At 37.0% G+C, this 20,226-nt stretch overlaps 1 protein-coding gene across 1 annotated transcript; it reads right to left on the reverse strand.

Annotated features, from left to right (window-relative positions):
* Positions 1-1,264: 1,264 nt before the first annotated feature.
* Positions 1,265-16,821, reverse strand: LOC112037397 (E3 ubiquitin-protein ligase UPL5). The gene is made up of 3 exons (XM_024070208.2): positions 14,506-16,821; positions 7,966-8,555; positions 1,265-1,879 (listed from the first exon to the last, which is right to left on the reverse strand). Exons 1-3 carry the CDS (start codon positions 16,469-16,471, stop codon positions 1,616-1,618), a joined length of 2,820 nt encoding a protein of 939 aa, XP_023925976.1. The 5' UTR covers positions 16,472-16,821; the 3' UTR covers positions 1,265-1,615.
* Between the last annotated feature and the right edge of the window lie 3,405 nt (positions 16,822-20,226).

Below are 20,226 nucleotides of genomic sequence, written 5' to 3' on the forward strand. Positions count from 1 at the left end.
ATTAAATTAAAAAAATGAAAGAGAATTTAAAAATAAAAAAAATAAAAAAAAAAAAGACAAAAAATTCAAAGAGGAAAAAAGCAAAAAAAATTTCAAAAAATTGAGTGTTTGCTAGGTAAAAAAAGCAAATAAGAAACCGACAAAAAATTGTTCAAAATGATTGGATGATTTTGTCCAAAATGCCCCAGACTTTTTGCTTTTCATTTTCATTCTCATTTTCTCTCCATTTGGAGAGATTAAGTTTTGGTAGGCCCAAAGGAAAAACAGTCAGGCCCCACCAATTTTCTCCCCCTTCCCCCTCTCAACCATACACCCTTCCCACCCATTTTCTCTCCCTTTTTTCCATTCTCCCCAAAATCACTCCAACCATACATACTCTTAATCTTTATTTGAAAACTCTACCCTTAATTGCTATAGGTGAGCTATGGCTAAATTTCCATGAAGGAGCGCATGCAGATCTTTCACTTGAGACCTCTCTTTTGTAAGGTTGTCTGGACTCCTCAAGCATTGGTTGAGACCTCTCTTTAGTCCAGCTGGTCCCATTGTCTTTTTCTTTTCTTTTTTAATTCCTGAATAATAATAATAATAAACACTCTAGCCTTGATGCTGATTGACACCTAATAATTGGGATGTGGATGCTCCTGCATTAATTAGACATTACTTCATGCATCACCAGATGATCCTGACTTGGACATGTCATGTTTTAGTACCTTTCTCAAATAGACAGACAATTTACCAGGAAGACAAAGATATGATATTAGTGAAAAACAACTAACATTAGTGAGTGCATAATATATTGCTCGGCTCATACTGAATCACGCAGAGGTTTAATAAAAAAAAAGTAATCACGCAGAGTGGGAATAATCTTTTTAACTCCCAGTACCCATGTCGAACCAGTTCTCTACCATCTGAAGTTTAGGCTTTCCAAAAAGAAAATGAATATAATTAGATTATGCACGAGACAGTTTTTAGTGTCATGCCTGCTCAAAAGGAAGAAATATATAGCCTTTGTTCAGCCTAAAATCAAAAGTAAAAGTAAAAAATTAAAAAATTTTAAAAAGGAGAGTGACACATAGGGAAATGAGTTGGCTTCGGAAACAATTTTGAAAAACTTTTAAATTGTCAAACAGGCCCTTTGGGAGAATTATGAACAAAAACAGAGAAGCAATGGACTTGAAAACAATTGCACCATATCACAACCTGAAAGTATTCTAAACAAAACGGATATTGATCTTATTCACATAATCTTATAAGAACTTGATGATTATCAGAGAAAAAGGAGATTGACTTGCTTGTCATTGCATAATCTGTGTGCTTAAATGTCCCGATAAGCCAGTATCTAATACTATGAAATAAGTCCATGGAAGCAGAGAGATTTGCATTTTTCTGCCTCCTGCTTTATTTATACTATACCTATACAAACAGACAACAAAAAGAGCAATGACATTGCAACCTTCATCCAACGATGCAAAAAGAAGGGTGAACAATAAGAGAACTATAGCACCTTCTTACATAGTCTAATGACAATCATCCTATAATCTGTACAACCTGAGGACAAATATTTCTATGTGCAGTCGAAAAACCCTTTCAACCCAGATCTTCAGATGCAACTATTTCACCAAGTACCAAAGCTACAACCTACATGTTCTTGGGTGATGACATGAAGGCGATCTTGCATGACATCCATAGATGGATAGGTTGGGAAACACAACCGATAAAAGCAAGTGTGAGATGAAGGCAAGCGATCATGAGACTCCGTGGACCTGTATATGTAAAGCCGGGAAGCCAATCCACGGAAACCTTCCACTGGTAAATATTTCACTGAGGTCCAGAAAAAGAGAAGAACCTTTCTCTGCTCTGCCGACATTCCCCCAACAATCTGCAAATTTTTTAAGCAAAGATAATTTAATTACCACAACAAATTTGGAAACAACTATCAATCCCTATTCATATAATTTTATTATTAGTTAATAATAGAGAGATCTCCAGCTACTTCAAATTCAACATTGCTAGACTGTTTTGGCTCAAAGTCTGCTAAACACAGGTTGTTGACCTTTTAAGGCTTTCAATATCTACTTATCTAATAAATTGAGAGAGAATTGTTTGGAAATGCTACTGCCTTGTCAACAGGCAGGTCAAGGTCTTAAGAATTTGCTAGTGGAGCAGTGCGAGTTACACTGTCATTGATTATACCTTGCCATGGAGCCAGAGACAGTCTCACACTGTAAACAATATACAAGATCAAACAATTGTCTAAGCAAATTCAAGGGAAGCTTATTGATATTCTATCATCTGGGATTGGGTTACACATATCATGTGCTGTTACCATTTCTGGCCCAAATAACAATTCCTTCCTCCATAAGAATGGGTGAGATCAAAGTTCAAGACTTACAAGATGGGTTTCAACTTGGCATTAACCAATAAATAAATAAAATATTGCGGTGTTGCTTGAATTTTATCTATGGCCATCTCATTGTGGTTCTACATATATCAAGTCTAGGATAGTTACAGTATGCTAGGCACCCAAAATATTCCAATAATTCTAAAGCATTTCTGCCAAGGAGCTCTTGCTCAAATAGCATCTCCTTCCTGTGTAAGAATTGGGTGGTGGGTGAGGCTGTTGGTATGAGACCCATCAGAAGTATGTGTAACTCAAAGAATAAAAAAAAAAAAATTAATTCTAAAGAATTTCTGTTCATTCAACCCGATCATTGGGTCAAACCCTGATTGAAAAGATTCGATATGTTATCAGGTAGTATTCACCAATATGACAATGTCTTTTATTAATCTTCTAAATTCATCAAAAATCAAGGAAAAAGAAAGCAATCCCTTGTCCTTTACCCAAATGTTATAAAAGCAGTAAGTTTCATAATTGTTCTCAAAACTCACAGCAGACCCCTGAGAGCCTAACGGCATAGGTTTTTTTTGGGGATAAAAACATACAAAGGCCTTGTAGTACTTCTTTGTCAATTCCAAGCATAACATGGGTAAATATCTCTCTCTCATGCCTTTATACTGGTCACCTCAATAAGATCCAATCCGAACACTCGAGCTTCAATTAAGAGAACATCAGTCTACTAATACAGGGCGGGCTGCCTTGTGATAGTAGCCCCAACTTGTTGAAATGGGCAGGAATGGAACAAAAGAACTATGACTGAAACCAAAATAGCTACCAGCTAGCAATGACCAACATTTTCAAAGAACTTCCTGGGACACTAAAGTTTAGGCATTCCTATTGGAGGTTCAGGTTCATCAAGGTCAAAGCCCTGTTAAGAGGAAGGCAACTAAGCAACTATTTGTGCCCCAACCTTGAACGGGCTACTAGAAATCCTACTAATGACAGGCTAATCCCTGCAACTACCCACTCATCACATGAGCAAAAAACTTCCTAAATAAAGTAGTAATTCACAATAATTCTCTTTAATGATGAAAAGTTGCTAGCTATTCCATACTAAAAAGCATAGTGCAATGCAATCAGTTTTAGCGACAATAGCAGATGCAACTTTTGAGTTTTATGACTTTATCTAATCCCAATTATAAAATTCCACAATATTATCATTCTTCTAAGTAATAGAAAATGATCATGTTTGAACAAATACAATGCTTATATGATTAACTTCTTCATTCCATTGTGTTGCACTATCGAATCAGATGTAAGCATGTATGTACACACGAGAAAACTCTTGCACCCTACTTCTGTTATGAGAAAATGAGCTCACCTTGTCAGAAGTGAACTCCAACATCTACTTCCCATCTATATCCTTCCTTTTTTCACTAACGTAGGCATCCAGGACTTCTGTTTTTCCTAGGGTGCATCAGTTTGGTATCAGAGCAGGTCTGTCACTCTCGATCATTTGAATTTTCTACTGCCATGGAAACACTAAATGGAAGAGTTCACCAGAGAAGACATTCAAACCAACAATGAGATGATTTGTTATTATGGATTGCTTAATAGCTTGAAAACCTCACTGATTGATTTACTCATTTAGAAGTTGGAAAGACAACAGATTCTACAATATTGATTAATCAAGCTATGGCAGGTTACGAAGAACCTAGTAGGCACAATCCAGAGAGCAGCAAAACAGGTGTGTCTAGGAGATTCAGGTATCAAAAACAAGAAGTCAATCCTAGACGCTCCATTCACAACAACAATGGGGAGAATTACTATGTGAGAATTGATGTTCCCCATTTTTCTGGAAAGCTTGCTCCTCATTCTTTCTTTGATTGATTAGTTGCAATGGAAGATTATTGTGATTGGTATGGTATGAGATCGAAAAGTATGGTCAAGGCCTAAGCACACAGAGTATAATACAGGGCACTCTAACAGAAAAGAAAAAAAAAATGAAAGAAAGAAATCAGACGTCAACCAAAATACAAACTATCCAAAAAAGACAATAGATACGAATCAAAGGCAGAGGACTGCAAAGAAGCCTATTCACATCTGAATAAATTGCCCACTATATGCAAGTGCGACATGAGCAGGATTACCAAGCATTCTGTCTTTATAAATGTGGTAACTCCTTTGTCTCCAAGCAGTCCGCATCAAGATTGAATAGCTCTCCAGATTTTCAACTGGTCCTTTTTCACACATAGAGCAGCCCAGCTTAGTAGTAGATCTGACATTCTCCTAGGCATCATCCAACTCACACTGAAAAGACACAATAGGAAATCCAAAGCTCTCTAGCAATGCTACAATATAGGGATAGATGGTTAATGGTTTTCTCATCAGACTAGCACATGCTACACCAGTCTGGCATAACAATGCTCTTTTCTGCAGATTAACCATAGCTAAGAGTTTGCTCTTCGTTGTAAGCCACATAAAGAATCTGACACGAGGAGGAGATTCAACTCGCCACATAGTTTGCCAAGGGAAATGTTGATCCCCTCCTTTTCTCAAAGCTTTATAATAAGTATTAACTTTGAAGCCCAGAGCTCTAGAAATAGTCCAGGTCCTCCATCCTCTCAAGACAAACATATCTTAAAAGAGTACAAATCTGTCAAGAAAGAATACATGGATTCGAACTCCCAATTATGCACAGCCCAATTAAAAGATGGGTTCCAATTCAACCATTTGACACATCCAATATAGTCAGCCACCTTCGCCTCCTTGTCTAAGCAATATGAGAAAGTTCTGGGTAATGATCCTTGAAGATCTCACCGTCTTATTCCCCGTTCCCACCGCATATTTTTACAAATTTTGCACACTTGGAGCATCCCTTGCTTATGTATTTCCATAGACTCACACCATATGTAAGCCCCACACTATCTGTACACCAACTATCCTGGCATATCCCGTACTTAGTTTCTATCACCCACACCAAAAAGAGTTTGTATCCACCCCAAAGCGTCATAACCATTTCCCTAACAACACTTGATTAAATAGCATCAACCATCTAATCCCAAACCTCCCTCTTGATTGGGTAATACACCGAATCCCAATTAACTAAATGGAACTTAAACTCATCCGCCAAACCACCCTAGAGAAAGCCCCTTTGAATTTTCTACATTCTATTTGCAACACCAAAAGGGACGGGAAATAAGGACCTAAAATAAGTAGGGAGACTTAGACGGCATAGTTTTAATTGGGGTGAGCCTTCCCCCTTTTGACAAAGACAAACGTGGTGGCCCAACATTGAAAAACACATGCTCATACTTGGTCAGCCTTCAATTATTCATTGGGGGGAAAAATGAAGCTTATACGAAAAGAGATACCTTCAGCTTGATTATAAAGATTCTTTAAATGATCGGCTGATTCAATTGAAACAAGGATCTATTATGGTTGAAGATTACACCAAGAAGTTCAGTAACCTCCCAATGCACTGTCAAATTGATAAAAATGATCATCAACTTTTATCAGGATACAAAGCTAGCCTTTTCCCCGAAGTAAAAAGGGAAACAACTATAGTTTGATTCTTTAGCATTGATGAAGTCTATCAAATGGCATTTAAAATTGAGGACCAGGTCAAGCAACCATTGGCCAGGCTTTTTGAATCTCAATATGGAGAATCTGCCTCTAAGAAGCTGACTGATAATTATCGTTCCCGTAGGCAGTATCCCAAGAAGCAGGAGAAGTGCAACCAAGAATTTACCAAATAAAAACATGATTAGAAGTTCAGGTAAGAGAGGCTGGGGAAGGCAGCATTTTGCTCCTGTGTCCAGCCAAGAATCTAAATCTTTGAGACGAAAATAAGCAAGTGCAAACTAGCAAAGAGAAGCAGAAGAAGAACTGCATGTAGAACAAGAAGCAATGCAGTAACCAGGATTCTGCGGCGCACTTCAGTAGGCATCAAAGTACATTGAACAAGACAATTTGCCTGTAACTAGCATCGTTTCCAAAGGACAAATTCTATTGGCCATGATTTGGAGGGAAGTTGAGAGATTCTTAATCATTGTCATATTTGTCAAGTTTCCGAAGGACAAAATCAAAATACATGGGTGTATACCTATGAAGCATCGATGCGGCTACAGAGCCACCACACCGGAGTCCGACGCGGCCCGACACAGCGTGCAGCGGGCAACGCCGCTGCCTGCGCGTCGGTGCCACGTCGCTTTTTACAGTTTCAACTCTCAAGCTCACCGACCCAACTCTCAACTCAGGTATCAAAGCTTTCATTCTCAATTTCTCACCCTCCATTATACTCTCACATGCTCTATTACTCATTGTGATTTGATTTTTTTTAATTTTTTTTATATAAGCTGCCTGCAATGTTGTGAGTTGTGACTTGGGTTTAAATTTATAAACATCATGTTTTAGTTATTATCTACTATTGCTCTTAAATTTGGTGTATGTTTGTATAATGTGAAAAGGCATGCTTAGCAATATATAAAAAATACAAATAAAAATATTTTTAATAATTTTTTAATCGCCGCACTCACACTCTACTTTTTCAAAAATTGCCGAGTCTCGCATTAGTACCCGCACCCACACCCGAATCCAGAAACACACCCGTGCTTCATAGTTGTATACTCCACTTACAGTACCTCAAAAGCCTTGGGATAATATAAGTATGGATTTTGTCCTAAGGCTTTTTGAGGTACATGCGAAAAGTAAGATCTTACAATCCTTGATTCAATCCAAAAAGCTCATTTCACTAATCCTGTAGGATCCCAATATACCTATACTACTATTTAGGAGGCTTCCCCCATTTGGGATCCTCATTTTTTTCGTTCAAAACTGCTCCTACACCCCTATGTTTCAATAGAGACAAAACTAAAGGACAATCCAATAAAAATACAACTCTTACTCCCACTAAAACATTGCCTAAAAAATAGGGCAATTCTCTTATTTATTTTCAAATTGCTTTATCCACTATAAATTAGATTCTCAAAATAAAAATTATATTATATAAAATAAAAACACAGGTTTTTTTTTCCTACAAATATATATATATATATATATATATATAATAAATTAGATTCTCAAAATAAAAATTATATTATATAAAATAAAAACACAGGTTTTTTTTTCCTACAAATATATATATATATATATATATATATATTTATTTATTTGATAAGTAATAGGATCCCAATATTTTAACAACTTTGAATTTCATCTTGCCTACATGGACAAACACTGCCATGTTTAATTTCCAACTTAGCATAAAATTGCATTTTTGATATGCAATTTCACCGGAAACGCCTTCTGCAGATGTCACATCTTGAAGATGCAAGTTTAAAAGGTGTTGTATTCTTACACTATGTTTCAAGTAATGGGCATTTTACACTTCTAAATTAAAAATACAATTTCTCACCAAATGACTCCTGTTAACATGAAAGGTGTAAATATATGATTTGTGGAAAAAAATGTGAGAATTATGGAACTTTTCAAACTCACATCTTCAAAATGGGAATTCAAGTAAACTCAGTATGTGCCTTAGAAGGAAATCATTTGTAAACATGAGAAAAAAACTAAGTAGAGGAAAACACATAAATTTAATAAATTAAAATCCTGCAAGCACGTACCTGCCAGAACCAGAATATCTGAGGATCAGTTTCTTTGTAGCCATTGTACTCAGTATGTGCCTTCCAATCATCAACACAAATAGCAGTTTCACTTCCATGAAGCATCCAATCAAGATCTTCAAGCTCTAAACTTTGGAAAAAGAACTTCTGGAGCTTAGAGTTGGAAAGAATATCACCAAAACCTTGTGCAAATTGTGATACCTGGTCAGAGATAGATGTGACAAAGCGATGCTCAATAAGAAGCCTAACATATTCCTCCCTGTTCTGGCTATTCACAACCATGCTTTTCCCACCAGGGCAAAGCTCCACAACTTTCCTGGATCCTAACTCCTCAACTTCTCTAACAAATGTTAGTCCTAAAGCATCTGAATCAATAAAATCAGAATCCATATCCAGAATCTGTTTGCAGCTATTATACAAGCATGGATCTGCATCCCTTATATCTTCCAACGAAATGTACTTCCCAGCCAATTGCAAGAAAAAGACACGATCAAAGACAATGCCTACTTGAACTTTATGCATCAAAGCTAATGCAATCACCCGACCAGAGAAGCTGAAATACTCAAGGTGCATGGGATCCACCCTTGATGCTGCATACAGAAGGAAATGGATGAACAAATCATAATTTTCTCTGGAAAAAGAGTTCTTTGCCTCAATATAATATTTACTTAAACAAAATGATAAATATTTTTATAATTATAAGTGTAGAACTCTTTTAACGAAATAGAAGCATAACTCAAAACTCTGAATCAGGGAAATTTTGCATGATGATACAATTCCCAAAAAAATGAGTAATACCAATATAGGTTCAATGGCAGTTTGATAGTGACTGAACTGAGTTTGCAATCTAATATCGAACAGCTTGTTCCAGAAACTATTGTTCTGTAACTTGTTGAAAGGGGGGCAATACAGCCTCATCAAAGGTAAACGATTCATTACGTAAAATCATACCATTTGCCCATGGAACTCAATCTTGAGTATGATAACTGTGCATTTTAAATACAGATTAGATTATTTGTATTTCTTAACCTACTGTCTGATTCTGTTATGAGTATCTTCTAGTTTTCTTATTGAACTTTTGAGGCATAGTTTTTTTGTATCAATAACATATCATCTAGCCAGGTTTACATTGACACATACAAGAACCAGAATATACAAAAGCCACAACAGACTGAGAACCACTCTGTCAGTCCTCACCATCATTCTTCCAATCCTTCACAAACATCAACAAAACATACAACCAGCTCCAAAGACAAGAACTGACTTCTGCAAGACTCTTATCTCTCTATGCTTGCAGGTCTGGTTCTGTTATGATTATCTTCTAGTTTTCTTATTGGAATTTTGATGCATAGTGTTTTTTTTATGGGTAACTAAATTTTTATCAAAAGAAAATAAGAAAGGTACATACTGCTCTGCTGGTACACAGGTTGTGTATTAAGGGAAGTCAAAAATTATGCAAATGAACACAGATTTAGGAAATCCAACAGGGAAAAAATATGCAGACCACTCATAGCAGTCATCCGGTCAAACAAGGAAAGCAAAAGGACCCGTTTCAGCCCAATAATGGTATGCTCCCCCTCAAAAGTTTGAAGATTCCATTCTCTCAAATGGTCCACATAATACACAACAGAATTGCCTCCCAAATAACTGCTGCCCAATGTTGACCAACCCCTCTCCTCCAACAAGCCAGCAACTCCACCACATGCTTAGGCATCACCCAAGACACACTAAACAAGCTAAAATCGAAATTCCACAAGCTCTATGCATAAGAACAGTGAAGAAGCAAGTGATTCACCGATTCCCAACTATTCTTACTCATACAATAGCAGTTAACAATGCAAATATTCCTCTTCCCCAAATTATCCAATTTCAGAATCTTACCTTTGGCTGCTGCCCAAGTGAAGGGGGGAAAAAAAACTTTGTGAGGAACTTTCACCTTCCAAATACTTCTCCGTGTAAAGGACTGAATACCTCCATCGCTAAGGACTCTATAATATGATTTAACTTCAAAAGATCCCTTCCTAGTAGGCCTCCATGCCATTCTATCTCCCCCCTCTGCTCAATATATCTGGAATACAAAAGAGCATGGAAATATTGTAGGTTCTCTAATTCCCAGTCATTAACCAATCTAGCGAAAAGACTGTCCCAATGGATATCCCCATTTTGCCAATGGATTTGATCTGCTACAAACACATCCTTTTTCCATGCAATACAATACTTTTGATTCATGATTCTTGTGTAGCAATAATACATCATCAAGCAGTTTACATTTACTCATACTAGAGCCATAATATACTACTCCATACTGAGAACCAGTCTGTCAATCCCAACCACCATTCTTTCATTACTTCATAAATATCAAAAAATCATAGCACCAGCTCTAAAGACGAGAAAACCTTCTGCAAGACTCACCTTTCTATCCCCACAAGATTTCTAATTATCCACAGAAACTTAAGCAAATGAAAAATCAAACAACTAGACTCACACAAACATGTTGAAAATCTTCTGGCCTCATTACCAGTCATTATTCCAACTTCTAAATAAATTAAACATATACGTCAAACACATGTTGATTGAAATCCAAGTTCCAACACTCCTAAAAAATGTATAACACTTGCAAATTTATTTTTGTTCCCATAAGACAACTGAGAAAAATGAAGATTACAATTTAAGTATGATAATGATCATATATGGTTGTAAGGGATGATGCACCATATTACTGTTCTCTTACAGATACAACTTTGACATTTGATAATGTAAAAAACCAGATTGAAATCACGTGGGCTCAAACCCCACCCCGGGCTGCAAAGGTGCAACCCAAACACACCACAAAGGATGGATAAAATTCCCCGCATGGGTTTTCCCCACCCTGAAGATAAACAGGGTGAGGACATGCTTTTTTTGCTTCTCTTGAGTGTGTGTGTATTATTAATATATATATAATTTAAAATTTTCATAAATATTCTATTTTCATCCCCCAAAACACTTGGAGGCTGTTTGGTTCACCATTTTAAAATGTGTTTTCAAAAATGGGTAAAAACCAGTTTTGAAATAGGTTTCCAAAAACTTGTCTTTGTATGGGTTGTAAGTGTGAGAAACAAAAGAGTTAAAAACTGTTTACAAAAGTATATCCCTTTCAAGTTTTTGTTAAAAACACAACCCCCAACCTTGAAAACTTCTAAAAAAAGTTTCAGTTTAGGGTTTGCAGAGTACATCTGAGGAACCATTTTTTTTTTATAGGTAATCAGAAATCTTATATTAAAGAGGGATAAAAAATAAATGTGAAGTACGAAATGTTCATGATGATGAACAACAAGAGAAAATAGAACACACAACACAACAACAAGGGATGAGTCAGGAAACTAAGCTAAGGAAAGACATAAACTCAGAGAGAGAATAACACTCAGTAAAACCCCAACAACAAGACCACTCCAATAGACTGTGTTGGCATAAAATCTTTAACTTCTCCAACATCTTCTCTTTATCTTCAAAAGAACGACGATTTCGCTCCAACCACACAATCCACATTAAGCACCCTGGAACCATATTCCAATTTTCGGAATTATGTTTCCCAAGCCACTAATGCCAACTAGATAACAAACCCGCCAACGATCCCAGCATAACCCAATGAATACCAAAAGCCTGAAGCATGAAAGCCCATAGGGAATGAGTAACAGGACAATGAAGAAGAAGGTGGTCTACCAATGCCCCATCACAGCAACACATACAACACCAATTAGCCAAAGGGCGACCCTTAAGCATTAGATTATCCAAAGTGAGGATCCGACCATGCGCAGCAGTCCACAAAAAGAACGCCACGCTCTTCGGAATTTTTGGTTTCCAAACACCCTTCCAAGGAAACAAAGAATCTGAGGCACCCCGAATCGCATGGTAGTAAGACCGGGTGTCAAACTTACCATCCCCTTTTAGCCGCCAGCTAAGAGTACCTCTCCTATCACCCCCGTGAAATACGAGGTTGGATAAGCTGAAGAAGAGAATAAGATGCAACCAACTCCCAATCTTCAAACGCTCTATAAAACCTTAAATTCCACACTCTAACAGTAGCCCCTTATGGAGCCCACAAAACCTCCGAGATGCAAGCATCCTTGACCGCTGAACACACATAGAGCTCAGGATAGCGATCTTTTAGAGTATTCTCACCAATCCACCTATCATGCCAAAAGTAGATACGAGTTCCTTCACCCACTACAAAAAACAGATGCTTAGAAAAGCTTTCCCACCCTTCATTAATGCTTCTCCAGAGGCCACACCCATAAGCTCTCCTGCAGACTTTAGTGCACCACCCCCCCTTGCTCCTCACCATATTTTGTGGAGATGACTCTCCGCCAAAGATGGGTAACTTCATGACCAAATCTCCACAACCATTTCCCTAATAGAGCTTGATTAAATGACACCACACTTCTTACCCCCAAACCGCCCCTCTCAACGAGAGAACGCACCTTATCCCAGGCCACCAACAGATACTTGAAACTCCCCTCAGAAGACCCCCACAGAAAATTCCTCTGAATATTTTCCAATCTAGTCACCACAGCTTTAGGAATAATAAAAAGGGATAAAAAGTACGTAGGGAGACTTGAGAGAATACTCTTTAGTAGCATAAGTCTACCACTTTTAGATAAATAGAGACGCTTTCACCCAAAAAGCTTCTTCTCCATTTTCTCCAAAATAGGATTCCAAATTGCAGCTGTCTTAATAGAAGATCCCAACGGCATCCCCAAATATTTCATAGGCAACTTGCCCACTCTACATTGAAGAATATTAGCCGAAGCATCTATATTATTCACCTCCTGAACAGGAACGATCTCACTTTTCCCGGACCTTCAACCCCATAAAAGCCTGAAAACAAGACAACACCAACCTTATGGACAACAATTGTTCCCTAGAGGCATCACAAAATAAGATAGTGTCATCAGCAAATAACAGATGGGAAATACGCACACCAATAGCATTCACAGCTCCCACATGAAATCCTCAAATAAGATTACACTCCTCTGTCTTCTTCAAGAGTCTACTTAGAACCTCCATTATCAAGAGAAACAATAGCAGGGATAGAGGATCCCCTTGTCTCAAACCACACGAGCTTCCAAAAAAACCTTCAGGGGATCCATTTACCAAGACTGAAAAACGGACAGACATAACACAAACCTTAATCCACCCCCTCCATTTCAAAAACAATTCACCAAACAAGGTTTTTTTATGGACCCCCACCACCTCATTTTGTTTTTAAGTGATGAAAACAGTTTGTAAAATGACCACCAAACTAGCCCTTGTTCTATCTATCTTATTACTCTCACTACTATCCCCTCTTTTCTCTTTCATCTCTACATTATCAATGTCAAAAACATCTCATTATGGTTAGTAAATAGCTCCAAACAGCCTTGCCCTGTTGCCATCCCCGCAACCCTCCCCCCTCTCCCCCCCACCCCCCAAAACACAGAAATTCTTGAATCTATATCAATATCAACAATTACACAAACAGCAATGTAACAGAAGGTTATACACAAATGTCTTGAGTATATACTAATATCAACAATTTCACAAACAGCAATGCAACAAAAGATTTTGGTCGATCATTCATCATCCGTCATAACAACACTCAAATTCTTGAGTCTATTCCATATCAACAATTACATAAACAGCAATGCAACAAAAGGTTTGGGTATATCATTCATCATATGTAGTAACAACCCCCCCCCCCCCAAAAAAAAACTACCCCACACCCCCCCCCCCCCTCCACACACAAAAATAAAAAATCATTCATCACATGTGGTTATACCCCCCACCACCCCCACCCAACACAAATTCATGGGTCTATACCCATATCAACAACTATACAAACAGCAACGCAACAAAAGACAATTCACAAATTCCTGAGTCTGTACATAAATCAACAATTACACTTAACAGCAACGCAACAGAAGGTTTTTGGTTGATCATTTATCATATGTTGTAACAACACAAATTTTCACATCTATACCCATGTCAACAATTATACAAACAAAAATGCAACAAAAGCTTTTGGTCGATCATCCATAATATGCAGTAATATCCCCCCCCCCCCAAAAAAAAAAAAAAAAAAAAAAAAAAAACACAAACACACACAAAATTTCTTGAGTCTATACCCATATCATTAATTGCACAAACAACAATGTAACAAAAGGTTTTGGTAAATCACTCCACCTATGTGGTTATATCCCCTCCAAACACAAATTCATGGGTCTATACCCATATCAACAACTACACAAACAGAAATGTAACAGCACAGATTCCTGAGTCTGTGCCCAAATCAACAATTACACTAACAGCAATACAACAAAAGGTTTTGCTTGACCGTTTATCATACGTCGTAACAACAACAACTATACAAACAAGAATGCAACAAAAGCTTTTGTCAATCATCCATAAGAACCCCCCCCCCCAAAAAAAAAAAAACCCAAACAAAAAAAAGAGAAGCATAGAAATCAACCAAATTAAATACAGATCAATAAAAGAATCTATTAGAAGCCAACTGAAGCTTACTTGGATTAGGATAGAATCTTCTACGATCATTTGGGCATGCCACAAAAAGAGCGTTTTCTGGGTTAAATATAGCTTGGCATACCAAAAAAAACCATTCCCGCAATACACCCGGACCTGTAGCTTCCTCATTTTTGAACTCCATAAAGAGACCAGCATGTAGAGATTCGGATTCTGCCCGTTGTATATACTCAAATGATTCTGCCAACAATTGAGACCTGTCAATGAGCATCTCATGCAGTTCCTCGTAGTCTTCTTTAGCCTCCGGAAACATCATCATAGCCAAATGCCTTCTAGACTCAAAATCAGTTACATCCTTCCGCTCAAGAAGCCACTGATGATCGTCCGCACGCTTTGCATATTTAATAATTAGAGCACAAAGTGCCGTTTTTGAAAGCCTCAAAACCGTCCAAAACTGTTCTTCAGCACCCTGATAAATTTTTGAAATGCCATGCAGTTCCTTCAAAATGGCAAGATACTGAGACCATCCCGAATATACAACTTCGCCTTCCCCCTTCTGTTTAACAATCAAGTTCCCATCCATTCCTCGTAGGCACTGATCCATTCTTTTCAACAAATCAATAAATATACGATAAAGAAACTCAAGCTCCTGTGCCAACACTGGATGCTTATATCCTTCCCCCTCAACAAACGTCACCGGTATGAGACCCTCAAAACTCACAAGAACCATAATCATAGTCCTCAAGGGGAGGACGAACGCTGTGAAATCACGAACATCACTCGACAGTGGCCCTGCAGTACCAGGGGTTTCCATACTCAATCCTAAATCCCTACACAACCTACTCGCCATCTCACTAATAAACGGGAAAATCTCTTCCATCACAATAGCTCCACCACCCCTAACACTTTTCATCGAAGGTCCAATTGATTCTAACATCATGCCAAATGTGCTCCGACAAGATAAATACAAAGGGTCCTCATCTCCAGCTCTCCTAAGCAACTTACAAAACTCTAATACTATTGGTGCACAATAATTATGATGACTTTTTGGCAACGAATTTCGACTAATATTCAAGAAATGCCTAATGGCACTATCAGCACAGTCCCTGTTACCTTTCTCCATGGACATGTAGAGCATGACCAACGCGGCCGGAGCCGAAGACGACATAAATATCTGCAAATGTCCCGCCGCCAGCTGCTCCTCCTCTTTCGGAGTGGTCGACAAGTACTCAGTCATCCTCGCTTTGATGTGATTGGCAGCGGCAGGGACGGCTTCGCCGCGGCAGAGCCGGCAGACGACAGAAACCATTTCGTCGATGACTTGCCAAGCGTGAGGATGCTCGGTGCTACGCATACGCCCGACGAGCTGCAATCCGGCGTCGTTTTCGATGGAGCACTCAGCGAGCGAGCGTTCCCACTGGAGCTGTTTGCCTCCGTATATGAGCCTTTGCTCGTGGACCGGGATTCCGGTGACCAATTGGATTCGCTCGTGGAGCGATTTCACGGTATCGTGAGGGTAAGCTTGGATTACCCTAGTCTTACCCTCGGAAATCATTCGGATGAAGAATTGCAAACGAGGCGACGCGGAATGAGTCGACTCGGCCGAGTCGGTGGCCGATTGAGCATCAGAAACCCTAGAACTGAATTCCACAGTGGTCGCAGCCGTAGTCGCGGTTGCGGTTGCGGTGGTGGCGGTGGGGTGAGGATGAGAGTCGAAAGAGGAATTGACGGCGTTAGGTTCATCTTTCCTCATTCTAACGGAGACTAACTCTGCAAAAACGTCGTTGTCTTCGTCGTCGTAGTCGTCGTATGTGGGACCACCATAATCGTCCAATTTGCGCTTCGACGACAATCGCGGCTGATCGACGGTGGTGACGGCAGCTGGCTGTTCTTCTTCTTCTTCAAACAAAGGAACAAATTCTAAGGCGATTGTGGTGGTGGTGGTTGTCGTGGTGGAGCCGCTGCGCTGAGGGACGCAATCGACGGAGGGGGATTGGACGAGAGACATTTACGGTGGCCCCCGCCGCCGCCGCCGCTAGTAAACAGTGATTATAGAACGATAATTTGGACCTGATCACATCGGAAATTGGAGGAGGTTTTTGATTTTTTGATTTTTTTTGGATCAAAACTTAGTAGCTATATAGTAAGACTAAAGAGAGAGAGAGAGTCTAAGACAAGGAGTTTGCTAAGACAAGAGAAAATAGTAAAGTTTTTTTCGTGTGAAAGGTTTTTTGGGTTTGGGAAGGGAAAAAGGAGGTAGTTTGATCGGAATTGTCGCCTCGGCTTGTTTTACAGCCGTCATCAACAACGACAACATAGACTGCCATATTACGCTACTCTCTTTTTATATACATATACATACATATATATATATATATATATATATATTTCCTTACAAGGGTTTTTTTTTTTTTTTTTTTCTTCTTCTTGTTATAAAAGCTTTATTATTACTGAGAGTTGGTTAGGTGTGGGCGGAACAGATGGGATATCCTTTTGGCGTTTACACGATTTTGACGGCTCGGATCTCTCTTGATTGACGGTAGAGTGTTTTAGATTTTTTTATCGATCTTGATAAGAAAAACATTTGGTTTTTTATTTTATTTTTGAAGGTACAAATTATCTAATTTAATCCAATTTAATTTTTCAATGTGACATTTTCACCGCATTTCATTTCATGGAAGAAAAAAACATTTATAATTTAATAAAAAATTGTATATATTTTATTATAAATTTATTAACACGTCATATTAAAATTGATTTTTATTGTAATTTTGAACTAAAATTTGTAAAATCATCAATTTTAAAATGATTATGTAATAGAATACAAACCATTTGTTTCTAAAAGAAAAAAGCATAAATATTTTATTTCAAAATAAATTAATAATATTTTGATTTAATTAACAAATTCTCAGAAAACTCAATATAGTCCGCTACTATTTTAAGATTAGTCGAATTATTTTTAATATATATATATATATATGTATATTTTTTAATTAACTTTTGCTGCTTCTAAATATGAAGAAATCTATCAATACTTTAACCAATTTCCAAAAGCACCACATAACAAAAACCTTTTATAATTTATATTGACTTTAAGAATTCTAGAGTTACTCTTAAAATAATATAATATGTGATGAGATGGTACCCACTATAGGGTTGCACAAACCATTCTTATATTTAGGAATGAATTTTCATGGATGATAATGATGCCCTTGCCTTTACTTTTCTTTTCTTTAAAAAGTTATTTATGTTAAAGGTTGCTTAAAACTAAAGTCCTCTTAATTTTGTATTAAAAAAAAATTTCCTCCTTTTTTTATTAATAAGAAAAAAAGTCCTCTTTTAAATTTTTTTTTTTTTTTAAGTCCTCTTTTAATTACGCATAGATTTTACCTTTAAACAAAATTACAAATGTACAACTATCAACTAAACTATGCGAAGAAATAACAGTACACTCATCAAAAAAAAGAAGAAGAAATAACAGTAGAGAAATGAACTTTATAAAGAAGATATAACTTTTTGAGAACATTCCAAGGCGTGGAAGTCTTCATCTGTCACCTCTAATCGACACTACATTGGCCATTTAGCTTTCACATTAAGGATCAATTCAAAGGCTCTCAACTTAATCCCAACTTTTTTTTCCTTAACCCACGACTGTTTCTCTTCTTCTTTGTTTGTTACCTTAAGAGAAAAGTCCCTTAAGAGAAAAGCAGAGAATTACAACTAAGAGGGTCTGTATGATCATCTCTATCTATAGCATGAACTATACTAAGCAATAAGTTGGAGATAAAAGCTGGCCTTGTCCAATTCACAATAACAGTCAATTGGGCTACGAAGTGGGCGGAAACATTGCCCTCTCTTAATACAAAAGAAAAGGAATCATGCTCAAAAGAATTAACTAAATTGAAAATGTCCTCCACCATAGTTTGTTTCTCTTCTTTAGTTTGAGAATGTATATGATGCGTAAGGTATATACATTTTCACTCTCATAATATGCACCATAGAGAAATAATACAAAAATTCGGTAAATTGAGATAATTGTGCCACATAAAACTTACTTTTTACCATCTATCAGCTCAGCATTCTCATCTCAACAACAAAAATAAATATGTTTCGACAACTAACAATCAACAAATTATGTGGATGTACAATAATATGTTACATTATTTGAGATGAGGAACAGTTCTTTTTATTTTATTTTTGGGTCATGTGTTAGAAAACGTGTTTTTATATGCTTCGAAATTATGGCAAATACAACTATAGTCTAGCAATAAAATGCCTATTTGGCAGTGGTACTCGAACTACCAAATGCGTAATGACGACTTATAGTTTTTTTCTAATAAACAAATGGTATTGATTTTTGATAGAAACATTGCCGGAAAAAGCTTACTTTTTGATAAAGAAACAGAGCAATTAGATAAGATTTTATTTTCTTGTATGCTGAGCTGACTTAGTCCCAAAATTCTGCGTTTGCAATTATAGGTTATAATTAGGACATCATGCCAATCTTCTATCATTTTTTCGAGCCTTCAAAGTGTGTGTTCTTGAACATTACATAAAAAGACCACATTTTATTCAATCAAATTAAAAATAAAATAAAAATAAAAAGAAGAAATTTGAACCCTGTTTCCTTGGGATAATTTTCAGGAAAATTAAAAATTGTTCTTAACTCTTAATCAACCACGCTGCTTCCTTTAAAATTCACCAAACTTTGCTCATAATTTAAACTTTATGATTTATAGGTGCCCTTTTTCAAACAACATCTAAAGTCAACATGGTGATTTATCCAAAATAAATAAAATAAAATAAAATCGACATGCTTGCTTGCCCAAAGCTTGGTCGCAAATCACTCACTCTGTCATGTATGACTGCTTGTCGGTCCTTCACCAATTTGATTCACACAACAAAAGCGTGGATGAATCCTTTGGTGTAATGTATGGCGGCTAATAACACCTTTTTTATTTTTGGTTAAGGAATATTACATGTTTGAAACCAATAATTGGATAAGTCCAAGTGAACTAGAGATGTAAGAAACTGTGATATAGACTTGTCATATATAAATAATTACGGGAAAAGTTAATAGATATACTAAAAGTATTATTTTATGACATTTTTTATAGGAAAAAAAATGTTACCAACTTTTTTGAAAACTTTTTTACATTTATTATGAAAGTAATATTAAAATTTACTTAAAGTAATCCATTAAAAATAATGTTTTAAGAGTACCCGTCATTGAGACTATAATTATACGAATCAGAAATTACAAATACTTGGTAAATAGCGCAGGCATACTGGTCAAGGAAGTCGGTAATACACGGTTTCAAATTTGGGAGTATTGAGGATTGAGATGCGTTGAATGTGGCACATGGGCTCTTACTGGGCGAGCTAACTTCCGTACTGCTGCTTCTAGTACACAAGGCAGAACCCAAAGATACAATAGTTCAAAGCTCATTATGCTCTTTTCCTTGCATTTTCTTCTCAAATAACTCATATTTAACCAAACGGATTTTGAGGAAAGTAGATTGTATTACTCAATGTTGTTATTTACTAATTTTTCATTAACACTTCTAGCACAAAAAAAAAAAAAAAAAAAAAAAAAAAAAAAACCATTTTTTTTGCTACAAAATTAATCGATCTTTAAGTTTTGGAAAGGTGAGGTTAATTTGTGTATGTCCCATGTAAGGGAAGTTAGGAACAACAGAAGCCCACATTTTAAACACCAATGGTTAATGAATCGTGGTCATGGAGTACTCCTAGTCTAAATAA

The sequence above is a fragment of the Quercus suber genome, unplaced genomic scaffold (genome assembly GCF_002906115.3).
Source record: "Quercus suber isolate HL8 unplaced genomic scaffold, Cork oak 2.0 scaffold_1255, whole genome shotgun sequence".
NCBI lineage: Eukaryota > Viridiplantae > Streptophyta > Magnoliopsida > Fagales > Fagaceae > Quercus > Quercus suber.